The 24,301-nt window shown below is 45.1% G+C and overlaps 1 protein-coding gene across 2 annotated transcripts in view; it reads right to left on the reverse strand.

Moving 5' to 3' along the window:
• The window catches only part of grk4 (G protein-coupled receptor kinase 4), a 67,930-nt gene extending 51,131 nt beyond the window's left edge, over positions 1-16,799 (reverse strand). The window contains exon 1 of one of the 2 annotated variants that reach the window (XM_004066309.4): positions 16,486-16,799. In XM_004066309.4, the coding sequence (XP_004066357.1) occupies positions 16,486-16,537 (52 nt within the window). In that variant the 5' untranslated portion in view covers positions 16,538-16,799. The remainder of the gene's footprint in view (positions 1-16,485) is intronic. The other variant, XM_011480712.3, reaches the window with a different exon arrangement.
• Between the last annotated feature and the right edge of the window lie 7,502 nt (positions 16,800-24,301).

The raw sequence follows: 24,301 nt of genomic DNA on the forward strand, positions 1-24,301 counted from the left end.
AGCTCGCTCCACAAAGAACGACCCGTCCGTGTGCAGAGCCTGACGTCTTCACCTTCCAGCCAGCATGACACATGGAGGAACGCGAGCACAGACAAGACAGTGAGGAAGACTATAATAGCAAGTTGTGGGCAAGTGGGAGCTCATATGTGCCAGTGGGTGCAGGCGGGTCCACCCCACCCTGCTTAATGCTACCCTGACGCCAAAGCCACGTGTGCAGGTCCCTAATGCAGACGGGACAGAGCACGTGTTTATTTAACTTTGGTTCTCCCCCAGAGACTGGGCCCTACATAAACACAGACTTCAGAGGCCTTCTGCTCAGTGGGGGCTGACATCATCACGCGAGGCGGCGGGACGCCCGGGAGGACACTCGGCAATCGGTTTGTGTGTCCCGGGACGCTGGTGTCAAACATGTCACATGCTACCCTGATGATTCGAGCTGGGCCAACCACTCGGTCCCTGCAGCCTTCCTCCATTTCAACAGGATTCCCGTCACCATCCACAGTTCGCCACAGCTGAGGAGACCCCACCCAAAACGAGTCGCGCCAAGGGGTCCACGACAGCGGCCGTCACGTTTTCAGAGTTTTCCAAAGCGTTTAACCGCTTTACAAAGGGAAAGAGAAAGATTCACATGTTGCTGGGTTCCGTTCTTTGAATGTATACAAGAACTGGACTTAGTGACCCCTCCCTCCTGGCGTTCCAAACAGGAAGTGGCTCCAAGAAGCCAAAGTCCCACAGACGTCTTTTGAGAAATAAGCCGCTGTTACTAAGTCATTTTATTGGTGAGAAGAACCGTTCTGGATCACATACCTTTTTATCAACACGTTCTTGATAATCCTCTATTTTGATTTGTTTCTGCAAGTTATTCAAGTTGTAAACTGACCAATCAGATGCCTCATGTCAAATCCGGCGATGCAGCAGGGCGGGACTTTCATTCCTTAGAGATGCTGCTCCATTGTTAGCATTTGTTAGCCACATGCTAATACACACTTCCTGTATTTTGAGTTGCGTAGTAGCTGTCACGGGCTAACTAAAGCGTACATTTACCGAATAAAGTGATTCTCACAGTTCATAAATACAGTTGCTCAGTTATCTTTGCGCTCATTCAATTAATGGCAGCCATGAAACGTCATACTCCAACATGGGGGCTTCTGTATTGTGAATTCATTTCGTTGGAACAGGAAGTAGAGCATGGCGAACGTCACACTAACTCGGTCCAGTTCTCATATACAGTCACTGGATTGGATGCATCCAACCGCCTCGCCGCCACTCAGCCACTGCAGCTTTTGCACTTTTACATCTAAATTTCTGAAACTGAAACTTATTTCGATTTTTCATTTTTATTTTTTTTGGCAGAGCCAGCAAAGAAGCCTGTTTCTTAAGTTACTTTCAGATGAGATAGTTAAATGTGTTCAAACTAGCAATTTAGAAAAAATACATAAAAGAAAAATTAAAGGGGGGGGGGGGGGGTAAAAGCCGAGAAAACAAGGGCTGGATGAATGTTACTCAACTTTTCCCCTCTGACAAAAAAAAAAAGAAGTCCATTTCTATCCATCCATTTTAAGAATTGGCTGAATCTTTTCTGGGGTCATAGGGTTGCTGGCTGTCGCAGGGAATCAGTTTCTTTTTTTGTTCATTTTTAACCATTTTTTTCAAGTTGGCCCATCTTTTTTTGATAGCTTTGATTCCCAAACAGAGACAACTGTTGTCTGTCAGCGTTTTCCACCTTAAAGCAACTTTAAATCCCGCTGATCGAGACGCAGGACCAAAACGTGCAGAAGATGCAGCAAAGTAAGGCTCCACAGAAGAGGTTCGACACTCATCTTTTTTTTGTGCCAAGTCGGCAGAAGTCAAGCATTAGGCTCGGGTGGGGCACTACACCGACCCGCAGATCCGTGCTGTGACCCGGCTGACAACCATCAGAAACAACAGAACTTCAGTCGATGCGTTGAAACGGCATCCGTTCCTGCATTCGGGACCCAGCAGGGCGGCGGAGCCAGCATGCAACGACAGCTGAGACCAAAGGAAAACATCCAGAGCTGCTTCAAGAGCACAAAGCTGGAAGGGTTAGCCGTCAGGTTGGAAAACAAACCCAACGTCTGCGTCAGAGCCACGGCAGATGTTGCAGAACCCGAGGGAAACCGTCTCCGGCATATTTTTTATCAAAGTATATGAAACATGTCCAAGCTTGGCCCAGATTCCAGACACTCCATCTAATAATACCACGCTTCATGGACGTGCACAGCGCCGCTGTTCAGAAATGACACGAGGGTCTGGTGACCCAAACGGAAGGATTCTGCTGAAATCTACAAAAGACGAAACCACTAATTAAACTTGGGCTAAAATTTGAAACAACTTATCATTTTTATCGACATTGTAAAAAAAGAAAAACATGGTCATGAAGATCCGCTCAGACAAATGATTGTGATGTGGAAAAGTCCCAGAACGATGGCAGAAGATGCATTTCTGAACCGGGACAGACTGAGAACGGGCCGGGGTTCTGGTCGGCAGGGGGGTTTGTGCCAGAAAAGGAGGAACCGGCCGTTTTAGAGCAACCGTCTGGAGATGGAGGTGGGGACGTTGGTGTCCATCCTTAGCAACAGCAGTCGTCCTCTCCGTTCAGCAGAGCGGCTGCCGTCGCTGGCAGGAAATCATTTGAGGTCCACCAGACGCTATAACTGCCCCTCTAAGGGGGAGGGGGGCAGAACGCTGGATGTTTGGTCGTTGGATTTACCCTTTCACATCAGAGCTTTCCAGCGTTTCCATTCCTTCCACCACTGTAGCTCTTCAACCGTTCGAAGGATCATTCTGTCGGCTTTCCGCCTTGATGCAAAACTTTGACATTTGTGCAATCGACTGGTAAATGCAATCCAAGTAAAGAAATGTTCCTACTTTCTAAAAGGTCAAAGCCCCACTCCGGTCATCTTCCGATCTTTGATTGTTCAGATGCCGTTTTTAGCCAAAATCCAAAAATGTGTCGTTTTTTTCTAGAAGATAGTTCCTGCAGGGCGGCAGGAGTTCATTACAAATTCACCTCCGAGTTTGGATTTGTAAGATGTTCATGTGAAGTAATCACACACAAAAACTAGAAAGATCTGACTTTCCAGAAGAAAATGCAAGAACAAAAATAAAATTTCAAAAGGCTAATAATTGGCCAAAAAAAATTAAATCAAGAAATGATCAAAGTTGACCATAAATAAAGTGAAAACAGCACAATAACAAAAAAAGATATGTTGGTGAAAAATGCCAGAGACGGGTATCGAACCAGTGAGCTTGTGCTCCAAGGATTCCCCATTTATTTCAATGGAGGCAGAAATCCTGGAATATCTGGAAAAGTTCAAGGATTTGAAGGAGCAAAAGTCACAGCAGGAAAAAGATGAACATTTGAATAGTTGAATGATTAAAACAGCTGAAACATAGTAGAATGAGATAAGCAGCAAAAAATGGAGGAAGATACTAAAATAAAGAAAGAGAAACAGGAAAACATAAAACGCATTAAACTACAAAAAGGTGAACAACAGAAATATATATGTAAATATACCAAAGTTGGGATAATTAGTCATGAATTACTCAGAAAATGTATTTGTACACACGCATACATTCACATGCGTGCCCCGGTTGGTGTAAAAAGAAACACTAAAATCCTCAGAAATGCAGTTTTGGGTTTAATTGTCTTCATGTATGTCCTCCATACTTTAGAAAAAGCCACAAGAACATGTTAAAAACATTTTCATCCGAGTGGGTGTGTAAAAGAATGTTTCTCTTTGAGGCCGCTGTAATTGCACTTTTACTGTCTGATTCTTGGCGTTTCCAGTTCTCCAATAAAAATAATGATGTGTAAGTCAGATGTCGGACTGATGACACGGCGCTGACCTGCTCTCACATCTTATCAGATCATCAGAAAGCTGCAGGGAAGCTTCAGCAAAGAAGTCCTATTCTTTGAAAACCTAACAAACCTTTCAGAACATAAGAACAACTCAAAGGACAATCTGCCGCTCGGTCTCCCTCCTCGGGGCTCCGCCCCTCCGTCTTATGCCCTGAAACTGGTTTCAGGCACCAAACAATCCTCCTGTCCAAATCGGGCTTTTATTTGCGGCTGGCATCATTTCCTTTTGTGAGAGATGACCCGGAACCAGAGACCCGCAGGCATATTGTTCTATAACTTATTTCTGGACTGCTTTCACTGTGTTTGTGTTGGTTTTTATCCCCCAGACGGTCGAGAAGCTTTACCCTCTGACCTTCTGACCTTTTCCTACTTTTGGCACAGAATTGGAGGGGTGGGACGACATTATCTGTTTTTTTATCGTTGGTTTAACCGCATTTTATGGCACATTTCTATCCTTGGTGACCAATAGCAGTGTCGGCTGGAGATCCGGCTTCCTTCTGTCCCTGCATTTTTCTTCACAGCCATCGGAAAAGTTTCCCGACTCTCCCTGGAGGAAAATCGAGCGGCTGTGGCTGTCCGTGCCGCCGGGTCTCCTGCGGTGGACGCATGGCGGTGATGGCTGAACGCTCTGCCCGTGGTCCCCGTCTGTGATTGGCTGCTGCGGCCCCTGATAAGGAAAACATTGGCTGCCGGTATCCGTGTTGCCTCCTGAAAGACAGGGCGCCGTGTTTGCTGAAGGCAGTCCCGTCTTCATGTTTTCACTGAGACGCACATCAGCTGAGCGGGAGGAAGGGGAAACCAGGCGGCCCTGCGCTCGCCTAATCCTCGCCTCCCTCCTGCTGCACTTCCCCAACGTCCGTCTCCTCCTCGCCGTCTGTCACGCCTTCATTAGCTCTTTCAGAGACAGACTAGGAAAGCGGGAGTCACGTGCAAAAACCCAACAACATTTCCACATTTCGAGCGAGGACGCAGAGCCGGGGGGTCTTGCACTAAGCGGGACATGCCGCTTGCCTTTGGCCTGAGCACACACACTCCCTCCACGTAAACATGTGCTCTTGCTCATTCCAGAGGCATGCTGGGGGGTTTTGTGAGACCTTTCCCAACCTCTGCCCTCCAGATATCCAGTTGACTTCAATTCTATTTTATGTGTAAAGCCCAAATTCACAACAACAGTCGTCTCAATGGGCTTCGTACCGGTAATTGAAAGGGGAACGTTCATTCAAAAAGGATCATAAATGCATAGAATTCAATAGGATAATACTAAAACTTTAACTTGGCCTGAGACGCTTTTCCTGCCAGACGGACAGTTCTTCAACCACGACTGAAAAGAGTGTAAACACCATCAATATCAACTTTAACTAAACTAACAGACTAAACTAAACTGGCATCCCTGCCCTTAGACCCCCCCTTCGTGGTAAGGATAAACTCCTAAAAAAACGGATTCTGGAAAAAACGAAGAAACGTCAGGGGTGTCCATATGAAGGAGGGATCCTCCCCCAGGACGGACAGGCGATGTATCAGAACTCGTAGAGAAGAATTTACTTATCTAACTCTACAACTACTTAAAATCCAGCAAATGATCTTCATGCGGATAAAGTTGGGGGGGCGGCTGGGGGCGCGAGTCGAGCTGGAGACAGGATCCACAGCCAGGTGTAGGAGGAGGAGCAAAGACGAGGTAAACGGTCAGGTACAGGAGCACGGATGAGCCAACTGGAATCTGGAAGCACTCCCACTCCCCAGGAGGGGAAAGAGGAACAATACATGAATCGCTGCACCAAACAGAGGCATGGGGAACTAAATGATGAATAGCAGCCCAGACAGGCTTGAAAAGTGACCCTTGTTTTCACAGCGTCTTGGGGGATTCGGGGGGGCTGGGAGAGAACATGGAGAGACTAAACTTAAGCAAGACTCCGTGAATCTGAGAGGAACAAACAGGAAGAGCCAGCACTTATCTGCAGCAACATCAGGAATGAGGGGTGAAGTTCAGGCCGGGGCTGACGGAGCGGGAAGAAACAAAGGCGGCCTCTCTGCCGCCGAGCCCTTGAGCGTGGAACACCTCGACCTTTTCACGCCTTGACAATCATCTTTGATACGACACCGCGTCGGGTCAGAGTGAAGGCAGGGCAGCCACCAGCCCCCCAAGGGCACACGCAAAAAAAAAAAAGAAGAAAGAAACTGCAGCTCTGGGGACCACAGGATCTACGGAACCGTGAAGTCAACGTTACCAACAGCTGCTCGTGGGCGGAGCTCCCAGTAAACATTTAATAGGGCAGCCTCTTCATGCTGAAGATCCCAGCAGCCACCCAGCTTCCAGCTCCCATCGCAGCACGCCACATCGCCCCCCCCCCCCCCCCCCCCCCCCCCCCCCCCAGTTGTGGACGTAATGAATGCAAGAAGGAGTCCCACATGAAGGGGAACTCACAAAGTGGTGTGTTTTATGAGCCTCAGCTGGAGGAAACACCCCAGAGTGATGACAACAAGTGTTTGCCCAGCTACAACCGCTAAACTAATAAAGCTCCGCCGGCCCACGTCACAGGAAAGAAAAACGCTCGCCGCTCTCCCGCCATTTCAGAGGCGGAGAGCTCGCTGGAGGTGAGCCGCCCCAGCAGCAGAGGTGCGTCCGCGGCACACCTGCTCAAGCTCACGTCAGGGACTCATTTCTGCTGAAGAATTCCGGGATTCAAGCACCCTGGCTATGTGAAAGTAAGTCTGACCGCATTCCGCCAAAACGATTAAAAAAAAAAGAAAAGAAAAACCCCAAAGCAGAGAACAGTGACGTGCGTGTTCGTACATGCTCCTCCTGCCTCATTTAAAATCCTGATTCCCAGGCTGTATTCTGAGCAGAAACGGACGCTCCCCTTTGACGTCAAGCACATGTGAGAAACTACACCTAAACCACAACTAAACAGCCACAGCAAGTTTAGAGGCCTGTGAAAGTCAGCCGCCCGTCTGTCAACACAGCCCAGCAAAGTCCTGCCGTGTCAAAGTGTTGCAGTGAGAACCAAACTACAGACCAGAACCACATTTCTGAGGTGATCGGCTTCCCTAAATCAGAGCAACGGATCCTGCAGATGTGTGGGACACAGGGAATGTCGGCCATTCGTGAGACGCGCATGTTACACGTAATTCATAAGTCTTGCGTTCGTCATTTGTCGATGACGTTTTCTGTGGAAAAGGTGCAAACACCTCAAGCAGGGTAAACCTGGCTGGCTTCAAGAGAAAACCACAATGACCTCCCAAAACTGAAAACCAACAGACACCAATGATGGAGCAACAAACCCCGAGCACAAGGTGACATGTTCTGGCTGCCTTCAGCAGCTAGGATAGGCTCCAGCAACCACGTGACCATGCACAGGGTTAGAAGACGGATCGGAAAAGCCTCTCTGAAAAGAAATTTGGTGGCAAAGATACGTTTGGAGGTTTTGAAACCTTCAGTCGCTTTTCCCGCCGGGCAAGCGGCAGAAACCTCACATGTAGCAAACTCCTCGTGCACGGAACCAAACTTGTGCACGGCAAATAGAAACTTGGAACAAATACATGTTTGATCCTAGCAGAGAGTTTTAAAAAACGTTGACTTTAATGAAAGCTGGACTAAAAGGTGTCAACAGAGAAATGTTGATGTCAACAACAGAACCAGTAAAAGTGGATTTATCAGCTGATTCCAAGCATGCAATGGTTTTCTGATGCTCCTGAGAGCAATAACGGCTGGTAGAAATAAAAACTGGACTGAGTGGCCCCTCCCCTCCAGCATTCCAAACAGGAAGTAACCACTGGTTCCAGGAGGCCGACAGACTTCAATAGAGAAACAAAGAGCTGTTATTCGGTCATTATATTGGTCAGAAGAGCCATTCTAGGTCTGACAGTAGGGGGAACCTGTTGGCCCCTCCCAACGTTAAAAACATTTTCATCAACAGATTCTGTGTAGCCCACTTTCAAGTGGGAGGAGTGTGGACTTCAAACAAGCTGACTTCTGATGGATGAGAGTGGTTGCCATAGAAACAATGACTCAGACCAATCACTGCTGCCTCACGATTTCTCGCTCAAACATGGCGGCATCTGTATTGCGGAAAAAAATGGCGACCAAGTTGACTTCATTTGGTTCAAGCCAGACGTAAACCATTTCCTATGGCTGATGTCACACTCACTCACTCCAGAATGTCTATACAGTCAATGGTCTAAAGCAGAGAGGCCAAACTCCAGACCTCGAAGGCCGACGCAGAAATCCAGCTTCATCTGCCGCTGATGACCTGGATCAGGTGTGTTTTTAGCCAATAAGGAGCTTCAACGGCAGCTTGGTTGGAAAAGATGTAGGACACTGGCCCCCGAGGCCTGGATTATGACAGCCCTGGTGTAAAGCGTGCCAGCTTTGGCTGTGGAATTCTGGGAAATGGAGGCAGAATTGTTCAAAAGTGTGTTCAACAGCTGGCCCAGGAGATGGCTCGCCCTTTCGACCCCAAACGGCGGCAGTAGATGCCTCTGCAGTCTGAGGCTGGGTGAAATGGTCCAGACACACTGCTGTCAGCGGAAAACCCTGAAAGCCGTGGTTCTGTAGTCCACGCGCTGCACGGCCTCAGTATTCTGGGGTTGTCCATCTGCTCTTCACTGTTGACCATAAAGGTTGATATTAGGTGTAGAATTTACTTTTTTGTGTCTCCAAGTTTCTGATTTTTGTTTCAGAACTGAGAATGAAGAAAACAAAGGGAACAAAGGTTTAAAAAAAGAAAGAAAAAGCATTTTCATAACCTGATACCAACATTTGAAAAACTGTGTTCAAACAAGCTGGGAAACAGCCTTTTACACCTATAGACTTTACAATACAGACACGGACACGCATATGTATATTCATTCAAGTGAGTTCTTCTTCGGAGCAACGCGCCATCTGCTTCTCCGTGACTCCGCCGCTCTGCCAGCTCAGCAGCTCCAAAGTGTTTACAGGCAACAACATTTCACCCTCATCAAGTCAAACGAACCACAACCTTCATTTAAAGCAGCAATATGTGAGACGCCCATCGTCTTTGAGGGAAATGTGTCACCATGCTAACCTGTGACAACCGCACAGCAGCGCGGTTTGGGTTTGGATCGAACACGGAAACGGCTTGAAGGCGTCATCGCTCTTCCTCCAGGCGCTTTGGGCCTTCGAGGCCGGTAGAAAAGCGCTGTACAAGCAAACGCCAAAGGCCCACTTTGACGAAAATTGTGTTTCTGTGGCATTTATTCTGATGATTTAGGACATACATTAAGAAAAATAAAATTAAAATAGCATTTCTGAGTACATCCTTATTGAAGTCGTTGTGAATCGAGGGGCAGATGGAAAAAAATTCAGTTAAAAAAAAGTGCATTTGTGATGTAGAAAATAAGCTGGATGGGCCACAAACTCCCTGCTCCTCCTAAACAGAAAGCTCTCAGCAACGGAAAGGGGAATGGGGGGTGGGGATGCCCTGTGCCAACGGTCCCGCCCACCAGTCAGAGGTGAATTTGTAAGAAACTCCTGCTGCTCAGTGGAAACTATATTTAGGGTAAAACAGCATCATCGTAGTTCAAAGACCACCTGGAATGCTTTAAAAACGGATCCAAAGATGATCGGAGGGGACTTGAGACGTTAGCTGACTAAACGTCACAGAATCCAATAACCCAAGAAATCCCATAGTGATTGGAGGAGAACCAAACCAGAGTTCCTTTTCAGGTGAGGACCGTGTCACACAGCCTCTACACACATTTTGGTCTTTTTCCATGTATGAAATTCCATGTGTGATCAACGTCATTCACACGCGTTTCTTGCGTTCGTCAATGTGCGCAGATCTCCACCGAGGGTTTCGGACGGCGGGTCTTTACGTGAATTCGGTTTTGAGCTGTTCAAAATTTTGTTTAGTTAAGAATTACGCAGTTTGCGCATATTTTGTGTAGATTATTGGCAATAATAACATGCATCACATGAAATTGTGCGTGATTTTTGCAAGATCCCTACGCAAATTTGTGGCATTCTACGACCATTCCACGTATGCCGAACCGACTTTTCACGCATGTACTTTTATATGACGTGTACGGCGCACACATCCCGTTTGAATGACGTAATCGACGCACAAATTCTGGGCCACATTTGGCTTTTACGTTATTTGTGTTTAAACGTTGATTTACGTGGTTTATTTGTTCGTACTTCTTCCGTTGTTTTAACATCAGTGAAAATTGCACGTAAACCCAAACCTTTCTCACTTCTTCCACTTATATTCACATGTGACCAATATGCACAAAATGTACGTTAGTGGCTGTGGGACACGGCCTTGAAACCCTCAAGCAGACCCGAGTTCAGATGAGCTTTCACATCTGCCAACCAACCATCTGGTGTGGATCAAACAAGAACCGAACCTGCAGCCAGCATGAATCTGTTCAAAGACTAAACGCGCCACATCGCAACCAAGCAAAACCCAGTTGGACTTGGGAGACGCAAACCAACAGCGCGCCTCTCTGTCGGCTACAGAGACTGCTCTCCAGTGTTGGGTTCTTTTCTGACCTTGGGGGGCTTTGGTAAAAAAGTTAACAGAACTTCTAGATACAGCCTACAACCCCTCACACCAGAGAGGCTGTAAGCTAGCGGGAAAGTGTCTAATCAGATGACGGGAGGAAAGGTTGTTCTGGGCCAACAGAACCACTCAGAGGTGAGTCTGTGAGGAACTCCTGCCGCTCTCCAGAAACTATGTCCTAGAAAATGAACCAGGTTTGGGGATTCTTGACTAAAAACAACATAATTAACATAAAAAATAACAACATAATTAAATTAAAAGATCACAGTTTGAAAATGGATCAGTTGGAGTCAACTCCTACACTATAGATGGTCAGATGCAAAAAGCAGCTGCATTGACACCTGAGGTGACTCATTTCCTGACAGAAGCTAGTTGGAAAACAAACACGAAGGTGTTACAGATGCTGCACTGCAGATAGCGAATATGACTAAGACTTCTCTGAGTTTAGGTGACACTCTGAGCCCTCTCTAACCACTTCCTATAAGACTTCTTCAGCCGGACACAGGCGAGGCAGCGGCCAGTTTAAGATCAGCCGTTGAATGAATCGATGGCCTGAGACGGACAGTTCTTCAACCACGACTGAAAAGAGTGTAAACACCATCAATATCAAACTCGTCAGGTCAGCTCTGGCGATTGGACTGTCCCTTTTTCAAGAATTGTTTGAGAAGAAAGAATATCCCAAATATCGTTTCAAAAAGATTTTAAAACTAAGATAAAACACGGACTACTTACAATAATTACCAATTTGTATGATTTGTTGTTTTGGAATGTATGTGTTCTTGATATGCTGGTGTGTGTTTTTGGTATGATGGTACAAAAATGAATTTGTTTTAACCTATTCTAACATGTGAAGCTTTTCAGGGAAATATGATGAAATAGTTTGTGAATTTTGTGAAATCATTTTAGGTTGTTGTGAAATTTGTAAAACCTCTGTATTTTATGCTTCGGGACCCCAGGAAGACTGGCGACCACTCTGTGGAAGCTGATGGGGTTCCAAATCAACAGATGAATAAACGCTGATTGAACATATGGTAAATGGCGTATGCTTGCATGGCGTTTTCCTACCTTCCTCGAAGGCCCAAAGCGCTTTGCAGCCACAGTCCCGTTCACCCACCGATGGCCGTGGACCCCTGCTTGAGCTCCTCTTCAGGACGGTTTTTAAAACATTTGGACCAAATGTTTGGCTCCTTCGGCTCTTTTATTTTTAATAAATTTGTTTAAGATGACAGTATTTATTCAACTCTCAAGTCTTATCCTCATTTGCCACTTTTCTTATATTTGTATAGATATTGCATAGCATTTAGGTAATGTAGCCTTTGTCCAAACAGTGTTAGTTGTGATCAGAAAAGTTGAATCATTTTACACCAGGATCCTGATTTTCCAACAACAATTTCAGATTTTCTGCAGCCAATTCAGTTTCTACAAATAAACTCGACATATTCTGCAGCTATATTAGTCATTTCTTCTATCCTTTGGCCAATTCAGCATGAAGCACCAGAAGGTTCTATCACTACGATCAGCATTCTTGAAACGTTTCAAGAATGAAGATGTGAAGTCCAGTTACCATGACTCAACTTCAAGACAACAGGTTTTAATAGGAAAGGCAATTTTTCTCACTCAGTCTTTGGAATATTAACAGCTGTGTTTCCATTTCACACGTGTGCTTAAAAGTTGATCACAATTCTAAAAATGTCAACAACAAAAACGGCTTCATAGTTACGCTGTTTCCGTTAAATCCTAATTCTACAAACAAACACTGACGCCATAAGTCATTCAGAAACACGGTGACGGATGTGAGCAATACTTTGACAGCAGATCCATTCAGTTTCCTGCCACGGGGCTAGCGCTCATCATCTATCAAAGAAGACGTCTTCCTTCCGTGGAGCGGCGTGCTTTTCATTCTTTCCATTAGGCGAATTTATACAATTTGTGCAATTCCCAGTCAATAGAAATGCAGCTACAGATTTTATTGTATTTTATAATAAATTTGTTAAAGGCAGAGCCACACACCCACTACATATTGGTGCATACTGGATGGAAATTGGTCATAGGTGACTATATATGGAAAAATTAAGAAAAGATGTGTTTTTTTCATGAATGAACCACGTTCAAAAGTAGAAGTAGGAATAAACCACGCAAAGAACACGAAGATCCATGTAGAACATGAACCGTGTGTGATTATTGTGCTGTTTACATGCAATTCATTAGTGATTCACGCGTCAATTACACGATTTATATAGGGTATGTGCGCCGTATACGCGATATAAAAGTTATACGTCCGTGGTTCATGCGGGAAAAGTCCATTAGACATCCGTGGAATGGCACGGAAAGACACAAATGTGTGTATGCATCTCGGTTGCATGAGATTTTCCTAATAATTGCGTATAAATAGGGCTGCACAATACGAGGAAAACTCGCGATCTAAGTGATCAATATTGCGATAACGATATAACTTGGGGTATATACACAAATGACCAAATGACCCTCGTCTACATAGGAGGCGAATATCTAACATAAAAGAGCCAATTCGCGATATATTGTGCAGGCCTACGTATAAACTACGTAAAATACGCTTAAATTAAGTCATTCTCAACCGGCGAAAACCTTCGACGGACATCTGCGCACATCGACGAAATGACAAACACAAGAAACACTAATGAATATATCACGCATGCATCACGAAAGACTGACATTTTCATACATGGAAAATACGCAAAATGTATGTAGCGGCTGTCTGTGCGACACGGCCTTAAAGAAGCAGACTTTAATCGCCCTCAAGTATCCTGCCTGTGCTGACACCATTGTGTTCTGTTGAGCATTAGGGTGTTTACACAGACACTCCTGAATATGAGACCGCTAATCCCCAGAATTAGTCTTTAGTATGTTCTAAAAAAGGTGGAGTAAACCCTTTGAAAGCCCGTCTTCGTTTAGATTAAGAGTCTTATTGTTGGGTTTCTACCTTAAAGGAGTCTTTATCAGCTTTCTAAGTGATCAGAGTTAGTTCATTTAGGGAGAAACTGAAAACACACTTTCAGTGTGAAACTGGCTCTTTTAGCAGCTCTGAGCTTTCACATGAAGCCTGCGGCGGCTGTATCCAGCATGTGGAAAACTCAAAAACTGTCAGAAAATCTCCCAACGCCGAATATCAAACCAATGTCCGTGTAAACCATACAACAGCAGGCTCTTCCCATCCTCTGCAGACAGGCATCTGCCTCAACCCCAGCTTTTAGGGGCCTGTGGTGAGAAAAGGTGGCACTGGGGAAGGTATCGAACCTCTGTGCAACATCCTGCCCAGCAGTTTGAAGTGGTCGGACAAAGGAAAACCTGAAGCCCTGTAAAGACTGAGCGCCTCTGAGAAATTGATTCACTTCTGCTGCAGGTAATCCATTTCACAGTGGCGTTTGTCTGCAAATGAAATGCACTCTTCATTAGAATGTGGAGCATCAGCAGGGAGGGTCTCTGCAGATGCATGTTACAGGCGGTGCCTGCGTCCACGACGTATGAAAAGACGCCAAACAGACCAAAGGGAAAGTGTGTCCAACACAGAAGAAAACAGTAAAAAAGACAAATTCAAGCTTATCAGAGACGATAAATCAGAAAACCACAGGACTGTACTTCAGAAACAGAACCAGTGCTTCTGGAAAGCTGAACCTGAATGCTACAGAACCACATTTTTACCACACCTCACATCTTGACATGTTTTCATCAGGGAAGAACTCACATTGGGATGCTTGGTAACCAAATGTAACAGGTTCCCACTGGTGCATTAGAGCAGCGGTCCCTACACCCTGAGCCACGGACCCAACACTTGGTACCAGGATGCAGACCAAGAACAAAACCAAACAAAACCCACATGCAATAACTTTGATTGTTTCCGTTATGTTTCATTTCTGATTCTGAAGGAACTTTTATTTTGGAAAACTAGCAGATTTTCTCCAACATATCCGTCCATGACTTATTCTTGGCCCATCTGAAGTCGTTTCCATTTTAAAAAGTAGATTTTTCAGAAACTGGAAGTTAAAAGAAATGTAACACCAACTTCGGCCTCAAACAGACCGGCTCTTTTCTGACAGTACATTGGTCCGTAGCCAAAAAAACAAAGGGTTCAGGGACCATAGTGGTTCTTCTAAAGGCCATGATAATTGAGAGGAAGGATAGCATGTCCCTCTGAGGAGCAGACCTCTAGAGAAATGATTTACAAACGGTAACATGGTCCATCCTAAAATATCATTGTTAGACTGACATACTTGCTATCCAAATGTTCTCCACATCGTCTTTGACTTAGATTTCAGGGTTCTCAGACTGAAACTTTTCCATGTTCACTCTTGTCGTTTGAAGGTTACATTCATTTTCCTCTGTTTGTTTGGGATTTTGCATTTGGGTTCATGGATTTCTTTGACGGTGACTGAAAGCTGCTGTGGACACACGAAAACTTGTTTGTTTGTGTAAACGTATTTCAAGCATTAAGGCTATGGCCTTATATATATAAAGAATATAAACACCTATCGTGTTAAATATATAAAGAAATGGGCTGAGTGGCTCCTCCCTCCTGGTGTTCCAAACAGGAAGTGGTTCCAAGAAGCTAAGCCAAGCCATGATCTTGATAATCCTCATTTTTTCATGATATTTTCGCTGTGCCACAAGTTATTCAAGTCATAAACGGGCCAATCAGGTGCCTCTGTAAAACCATGTGGTGCCTGCAGGCCCCCACCTCAAACGTTTGATTGACAGATACTCCTGAGACGCTTTTAGGGGAAAAGGTGTGGACTTTGAACAAGCTCGCTCCTGATTGGCGACAGCGGTTGCCATAGAAACGTCGACTCAGATCGACTTGGACCAATCACCGTCGACTGGCCCCCAATGGCGGCACCCCTATCGCGGGACAAATGGCTACTGAGTTGGCCAGAACCAGAGGCAAGGCATTTTCTATGGGCGGCATCTGTGTCCATCTCAATCAACGGTCTCTGGCAAACACTCAATTAAAAAGAAGTCTGAGGACGGAGCCTAGTGGAGCTCCCACCGAGTTTCATGCACTCCCGTCTACTTCACTGCAGAGTTATCTTTTCCTCATGACCTTAAACACTTTCTGGTTTCATAAGCCATGGAAGTGTGGAACCGATTAAAAGCCGGATTTGATCGGAGGCGGTCGATCCCATCAATGTGTTGTAAAGCAGCCTCTTCAATGACCTTTCAGGAAGAACGGCCGCTACCGGTTTACCGTCCCGTTTCCTCAGACCCACTTAACTCTGCTTCAGAAAAGGCCACACTGTTTTGTGTTTCTGGGAAAGGCCCACAGTGAGGAAAGAGCCCACTCAGCTGGGACTGTCCAGACTCAGAGTGGAGTGTGTCAGAGGTTTGGGTTGTCAGCAGCAGTAGGATGTTTGGACTTATCTATTGCAATGATAAATATTTAACCTTTCCTAAGGCCGGGGCGTTGCTTATCCACATTTGTTTGTCTCTTTTTCCTGTAAACTTGGCAGCCAGGCCCTGATGATGCTGAGGCCTGAGCGCACACAAGGCCGCTCTGCCGCGCGCGCCAGACCATCAGGGAAACGTCTTCATCTCTTTGGATCCGAATCAGCAGAACCCCTAATGCAGTGCGGCTGCGAGTCTTCCCCGGATCAGCTCCTTCAGGAAAACAGACGCACTTCCAGGTGAGCGGCTGCCGCGGCGGCGCGCACAGCCGGGGCTGATCCCCGTCCTCATCATGACATGATTCTGCTCCCCCCTCATGAGCTGCGGCGCGGCGCGGCACGGCACGGCTCGCCCTGCGTCACAGCCAGTCGGAGCGGCGCTCTGCAGCCATGTTTCCCCCGCACCCTTTAAACATTCGTTGTGTCATCGCCGAGAACAGCGCCAACCCGCCGCGCGCGCGTCTGGGCTTTTTTTCTCCCTCTCTCTCTGCCGTTCATCTCCAGCCTTCTGGGCCTCACGGAACCAGCCTGAAAACGAGCGCGTGCCTCCTCCACCACCACAGACCTGCGATTTCATCCGCAGAGGAAGACAAAGCGCTGCGCAGGGATGGGACACCGACAGCCCGAGGGGGAGGGGGGGGGGCAGCTGGGGGGGTTCAAACGGACTTACCTTCCCTCGCCTTGAGGAGAACCGTGTTGGCCACGATATTTTCAATCTCCATGGTCAGAACGAGAATCCCGGGCAGGCTCGATGCATTTCAGTCCGCGCAAAAAGACGGTGCAGCCGGTCAACCGTGGAGCTGCGGGCGCGCGGCGCAAGCGCGGCTCTGGCGCATTCTACAACGTTCAACAGCCGCCGGCGCTCCTCTCCATTCCAGGATATTTGGTCAAACCCTACCTTTACCACAACGATAGGACTACGACGGAGCTTATTAGCATGCACTCCCTTCCTCCCCTCTCTGGCTGCCTTCCTTCCTGCTTCGGTTCCCTCCTCCTCCTCCTCCTCCTCTTTCTCCTCCTCTTCCTCCTCCTCCTCCTGCTGCTGCTCCCAGAAAGAGTAGGAGGAATCCATTTAAAAGCATTGCAGCTGAACAGGTATTGTATGGAAGCGATTCGGTAGCATAATTAAAAATAAAAGTCAAAACCACAAATGCTTTTTCATTTTCAAAAGCTGCATTTTTTGACTCAAAATTAAAATGAAAAAGCAATCCACCAAAATGCTTTTTCTTTTTCATCTTCATAATTGCTTATTCTGTCACTTAATTACAATGATAATGAAAATGGTATTTGACATTTCTTTTTTAAAAAGTTCTCTGGTAAATGCTTTTTCATTTCTACTTAAAAACAGCTTATTCTGTGTCATAATTATAATGAAAATGCAAAGAGAGTATTGCATTTTCGTTTTAACATCCACCCTGCGAACATTGTCGCAATATTCAATTCGAATAAGCATTTCCAGAGGGGAGGCGGGGCGATGACGTCAGTGCTTTCTCTGCGTGTCCGGCTGCTAATAGACAGACATGCTAGGAGCAGTGTAGCTTTGTGTTAGCGGCAGGGAAGACGGCTTTGTGACGGTTGTGAAATTCTGATGATTGTACACAGCTTCTCAAGACTACGTAGCAGCATTTCCACCTTCTGCGGACGCACTGCGGTTCGTCGAAACCCCCGACAAGCTTTTATCTTCGGACCGGCAGCCACCTTCGCATAGCGGAGCGCTAAGCCCCGCGGCTCGAAGCTCCCAATCGCCGAAGGCGGATGTGCTGCTACGATCGGAGAAACCATCATATCAATTTGTGTTTCCAGTGGTGTCCAGAACAAAATAAAGGATGATGTAATTCCCACATATTTTCATTGCCCGTTCGGAGTTTTAAGTACCTCCACGGCTAATGTTTAAGCACATACTAGCATAATGCTAATCTAGTCTTTCGGGTTCTCCTTGCAGGGAAGAAAAAAGCACTGACCGCACGGATTTAAAAAAATATGAGCGAGCAGGCCCTTTTTAATAATCACAACAATAAAAGCACATTAAGGCTACGTTCACACTGCAGGGCTTAATGCTCAATTCGGATTTTTTGAAAAAATCCGAATTGTTTGCTAGACCGTTCACATTTCCAAGTAAATCCGAACTTTTGTGATCTCCAGTGTGACCGTGAGACGACCCAAACGAGACCCGCATGCGCAGAAGCCAGAAGAATACTCAACGGTGAACGACGTCACTTGTTTGCGGAGCAGATGTCAACAACAGTGTTGTCAAAAGCGGAGCTCTTTTTGTAATATTAAATTTATTTTCACGAAGGAGCAGCACAATTACAATCTTCTCATTTTAAGAAGGCAATGGAGTCTGGATCGTCTGTACCCACTGTTGTGGAATGGAAATGTGTATGTGTTGGAGCCGCTCGCCCGCGTGTGTGCAAGCGCGTGCCGCGATAGAGAATAGGGGGGGGGGGGCAGTGTGTGCGCGCATTCATGTTGTGTGTTACGGAGGACGGTAATAAAAGAAGGTTTCCCCCAAAATAAATGCTATGGACTCTTTATTAACCCGTTCTGGAAAATCTAAGGATCAGAACAGGGAGGAGGAGGAGGATCGCCTCGGGTCCCCCGCGCTTGAGCACGGTCAAAGGGGAGAAAGAAAAAAAAGTTATCGCGGGAAAGGTTCAACACCACGCTCTGCCATTTATCTGGAAATTTTTTCAAAAACCGCCCAGTTGCAATAAGAGCCCTGGAGTTTTGCCTGAAAAGAGCGATCAGCCCAAATATTAATCCAATCGGGGATCTCGCTTCCCTTCCACTGACTGATCTCAGCAGCATCGTCCACCATGGTTGATGTTTACGTTCTCGTTCCTGCCTACTTTAACGCAAAATGATGACGTTTGTTGCGTGTCGATGACGTACAGTTCGGAATCAAGTCGCCTGGCCGGTCAGACGGCGGTCGCAATTGAAAAGAACGGCTACAATTCGGAATCAGGCCGGCAAACCCACGGGGCCTGGGTCGCAATTGAAAAGATCGGATCTGTGTCATTCAGACTGTCATGAAAAGATCGGAATTGGGCCGCTTAGGGGCAAAAAATTCGGAATTGGGTCGTTTCAGCCTGCAGTGTGAACGTAGCCTTAGAAGATAGTTGAACCAACAGGCACTCAGCTTTGCGCTGAGTGCCTGTTGGTCCAACCAGCAAACGTTTAGCATTGTGAAATCTGCCATAGCTGTTGATGGGACTCCAGCTGTCATCGAACAACAAAATCAGCGCAAAGCTGCAGGAGACTACCTTCTAAATGTGCTTTATTACTGTTATGATTATGCCGCTAACACAAAGCTACACTGCTCCTAGCATGTCTGTCTGTTAGCAGCCGGACAGACAGAGAAGCACTGACATCATCGCCCCGCCTCCCCTCTGGAAATGCTTTTTCGAATTGAATATTACGACAATGTTCGCAGGGTGGATGTTAAAATGAAAATGCAATCCTCTCTTTGCATTTTCATTATAATTATGACACAGAATAAGCTGTTTTTAAGTAGAAATGAAAAAGCATTTTGAAGTATTGATTTTTCCTTTTAATTTCATTGTCATTTGATGCAGTTACATTTTGAAAATAAAAAAGCATTTCTGTTAATAATCCATTTAAATTGTCAAATTAGACATTTCTAAATGAATTTTGCTACACATTTACCAGAGAACTTTTAAAAAAAGAAATGTCAAATACCATTTTCATTATCATTGTAATTAAGTGACAGAATAAGCAGTGTTGAAGAAGAAAATGAAAAACCATTTTGGTGGATTGCTTTTTTATTTAAATTTTGAGTCAAAAAATGCAGCTTCATTTTGAAAATGAAAAAGCATTTGTGGTTTTGACTTTTATTTTTTATTATGCTACAGAATCGCTTCCATACCTGGCAGCTTTCCTACTTTTAATTGCAGCTCATCTTGTAGTTTTCATGAGCAGATCAATTGAGCTAGTGACGATCACCCATTTATTTATTTATTTTTAACGAATGCAACACTCTTCCTTTTTCAGATAAAAAAATTTCATTGAAAATTCTGACATTTTTCTCAGAATTCTGAGATTAAAGTCAGAATTCTGTGAAAACAATTTCTATGCCCTTTTCTTTCTCCATGGTTCTAATCCTCTTCCGTACTTCCACAATTTCTTTAGTGAAGTTTGGATTATTGTGGACCATCGTGTTTGTTTGTGGTTTTTGGGGGGGAGGGGGGCTTGCTGGCCCTTGGCTATATCCCGGCAGTTTTTATTCATTATTTAATCTATATGAGGACATGTGAGAATTTCCCCCTGTCTTTCAGGGACTTTTGAATGCTCCCTCACAAACATGAAGAATGAATGTCTGAACACACTTATGAGAGACTATGGAAGCATTTCTGGTATTGACTTTTATTTTTAGTTCTGCTACAGAAACGCGTCCATAGCCATGTGTCCGTGTCACAAACATGATCCGTTTAGTTTACGTTCTCTTCGCCAGTCTGTTCTGTTCTTTCTACTTTCTTCGTTCCCAATTGTTACATAGAAAAACGTTGGGAAAGTATCAAATATTGACCAGTACAAACAGTTTATTTATTTTGTCTGTGAGTAAATCTCGACGACCATGTCGGGAACTAAGCAGCCAGGTCCGTGGATGACCTGCTGGATGCTTGCGTTGTGAGTGTGCTCAACTTTTTTTTTTTTTTTTCTTCTCTTTTTTAACTTGTCCTGTCCAACAGCTAGGCAAACAGATGAGAGCTGAGGGCCTCTTGTGTTGGACATATTTTATTTTAACAAGAGGGGTTATTCATCTTCAGACAAACCAAAGGTATGTCTGAATAAACCCCTTTTGTAATTGAGGCCAAAATTTATTAATTTCAATCATGTTTGAAAATCTTTGGTGTTGGACCGGACGGAAAAGGAAAGAGGGGAAGAAGAGAGAGGGACGTTAGAGAGAGGGGGGGGTAGGAGGGTGATAATAGGAGGGGAAGGGGGGTAAGACCATGAAGCAGCATAGAGCAGACAGGTTTACTGGTTGTTTATCGTTACGGTACGGTTCAAATGTAGTACAAAAAGGGCGGGGCCTGTTCACACACACTCAAATGTTATCAACACACCTGCTAGCCGCAAAAATGTCCACATGTCAACATGCACACAAAACAGATAGTGTTCACGAACGCATACCTATGCCTTTAAACCAACTAGTGTGAAATCTTTCATTCATTCAATCATGCAAACTATTAGTGCAAAGGTGAGCTAACACCTGTGCTCAGGTGAGTGTTTATGTTCTTCTAAAATGGATGGTGGAATGTGAAAAGAAGGAGGAGGAGCGCCCAGCCACCCCCACACCCATACCCCCGCCGCAGCAGCAGCGGCAGCCGGAATTCCCCCAACGCCACACGGGAACAGGCAGGGAACAACCGCCCCCCGGGCGACCAAGACCGCCACCCAGGCCAGGGCCAGCAGGACCGCCGCGAGGCCCCCAGAGCCAGAGAGCAGGGAGGCGCAGAGGGAAAGAGAGCGCCGCCCCAGCCCAGCCAGGAAAGCAGTGTGCTCAACTTTGTCAACTTTGCTAGGATCTTTTTCTGATTTTTGAAAGTTTTTTTTTATTTCACATAACTTTTTAAAATTTCACAATAATATCTTTTTATTTCAGAATAATTGTATTTAAATTTTAATTTAATTTAAATTTAATTTTTATCTCACAATAAGTTTTTAACATTTCACTGATTTTTTATTTATTTTTTTACTATTACTTTATCTCAATTTTACTATGTTTTTTTAGAATTCACTCTACTTTTTCAAAATGTGCTGTAATTGTTTTTAAGACTACAACAATTAAACCTTTCAACCATGATGTGCAGCTCATCCTATAGTTTCAAGAGCAGATAAGGTAAGTTAGTTTGTAGTTCTCAAAAATATTACAACAAAATTTTAAGGATAAAATTAAAGATCGCCAGTTTTATTTTCAATTCAGTGCAATCACTTCCATAAATAAAAATAAAAAATACACACAAAAAAGAAAATCCAACATAAAGTGTTGTAGCACCTTTAAAACATTTTTAATGTGAATGGTCTATGGTGCAAATCGAGCTTAAAACAGGGCATCGTTTTATTCCTCTCCAGAAGAATACCAGCAAAAGTGTTGAGATTCGTAAAACTGTTACACCGGAGCTTTAGCTCCAAGGTTTGCGTTCCTTCAACTATAACTTATCACGCCATCAACACGAATTGGCATATTTTGTCGCAGAGAAAAGCAGCTTTGTGTTGGTATGCCGATCAGCTGGTTAACGATAACCGCTTAAGGAGTCACAGCTTTGACAAACACCTATCGTGTTAAACTTTAAAAGCTTAAAAACGGGAACTAAAGAAATGTTAGGGTCGCCAGTTAAGTTTGTCTCTTTGGACCCTCCCGACGTGAACTTCCACGTCTGTCCTTCCGGTTCCGGCTAATCATGTCTGGGCACCATGTTGTTTACAGCCACAGAACACAAACCAGTACCCTGATAGTAGCGGTCCCAAGCCCGGTAAATGCAGAGGGTAGTGCATTCAACATAAAACTGATAGGACAAATGGATCAAAGGAGAAGACAGACATGTGGATAGATTCACTGATATGATAGGATGGTTGTCAACGCATTTTAGGAGCCTGCCCCCCCCTGATAGTCTACGTCCACCCTATAGTGGCACTGGCTAAATCTGGGCCTGCTGTCATGATCTGCGATGACAAAACAGACCCAGATGCTGGAACACGGAAAGATCACGCAAATAGGAATGGATATACAGGACGTTTTATTGTCCAGGGATGATGAGACGAGAGATCCGAAGGAGATGGAGCGAGGACCAGAGGGTGAGTGCAATCTCCCTTGAGCGGGAGTGAGGCAGTGGAGGTGGAACTTTGGTAGTGATGAGCTGACTGCCTGGTGAGGATTTGTGGCGTGGGTTTTGGTGGGGTTTGGCGTTCAGGCGGAACCCGATGGAGCGAGCTTGAGAGAAGACCCAGGTTGGCACTTGTGGTTGATAGTCCTGTAGACAAGGAGGAACACTTGATGACTTGGGTAAACGAGGAACAAGAAAATACTTGGAAACCTAGCATAAACATGAGACCAGGTACTGCACCATAGAGGGCAACAAACTGGCAATGAATGCTGGTGAAGGTTCCTCTTAAGTAAAGCAGGCAGGTTGATGAGGTGAGTGCCAACAGCTGGGTTCAATCAGGAAAGCAGAGAAGGTGAGGGGGGACTGGAGGACTACAGGAGAATCCATGATACCTGCTTTTCCTTATAGGCAAAGAACTCCTGTTCACCCAGTCAGGGGACGCCACAGCTAATCAGCTTTCCAAGATTCACACAGGTGGTTTGACAGAGATTTTTATGCCGGATGCTCTTCTTGACACAACCCTGTACTGTATCTGGGTTGGGGACCAGCACAGGGGGATGCAGACCCCCTTGTGGCCACATAGGTAGTAGCGTGAAGAGTCTTGCCTGAGGAACCACACTGGATGAAGCTCTTCGCGCCCCCTGGGAATCAAACCCTGGTTTCTTCCATGAGCCGGTCCTCCTCTTAACCAGCCTAATCTGACACACAGTGATGTCTGTCCTACTGTGGTCACAACAGGATCAGTTTGGGTTTCAAACACAAACAAATGCACGAAGCTCCAAGAGTCATCACATCCAGTTTCTTTGAACATCCAGTCGGATAAAAATTGTGTTTTTGGTTGTTTTTAACATGTTCCTGTGGCGTTTTTCTAATGACGGCAGACACATTTAAAGAAAATTAAGTTTAAAATGCAATTTCTTAGTAATTCTTCGTTTAAATTGTTGTGAATCAGGAGCAGAAGAAAAAATGCCGTTTAAAAAAGATTGCATTTGTGACGTAGAAAATACGCTGAATGTGCCACAAGTTCCCTGGTCCGAGCTCTCAGCAGGCCCACCGCTTAGCAAATGGTACATTTAAAGTACACATAAGTAAAAAGATCGCAGCTCTACTATAGACCATGTACGTGTGGAGCAGGAAGTATACTTCTTCAGTCTAAATGGGAACATTTCAAATTGTGGGCGGGACTACTTTTTCCCACTCTCAGCCACTCACAACCGCAACTATTTGTACAGAAACTATTGGTATTTTATTGTTTACATATGTGTGTTTTTTTATGCCTTGTCCGGGGTACTACAGATAAAAACTAACCTTTGACTAATTCTGGCTTTTTTAACCAAGTTTAATTATGTTTTTTATTGCACTGCCCCCTTTGAAATAAACAGATTATTGTTATTATAAAATTTAAACCTGAAGTAAACTGCCTCACTCTTTGTACAGATTGAGTATACATGCAGTACTGTACACTTACTTTTTGCCATAAGGGACACCTCAGAGGTGAATTTCTAATGAACTCCTGCCGCTCTGCAGAAGCTATGTCCTAGAAAACGACACAGGTTTTTAGATTTTGGCTAAAAGCGGATCATCAGAATTTAAAAAGCATTGGGAACGCTTTGGAAATAGATCAGACGATGATCAGAG

This window comes from Oryzias latipes, chromosome 1 (genome assembly GCF_002234675.1).
Source record: "Oryzias latipes chromosome 1, ASM223467v1".
Taxonomy (NCBI): domain Eukaryota; kingdom Metazoa; phylum Chordata; class Actinopteri; order Beloniformes; family Adrianichthyidae; genus Oryzias; species Oryzias latipes.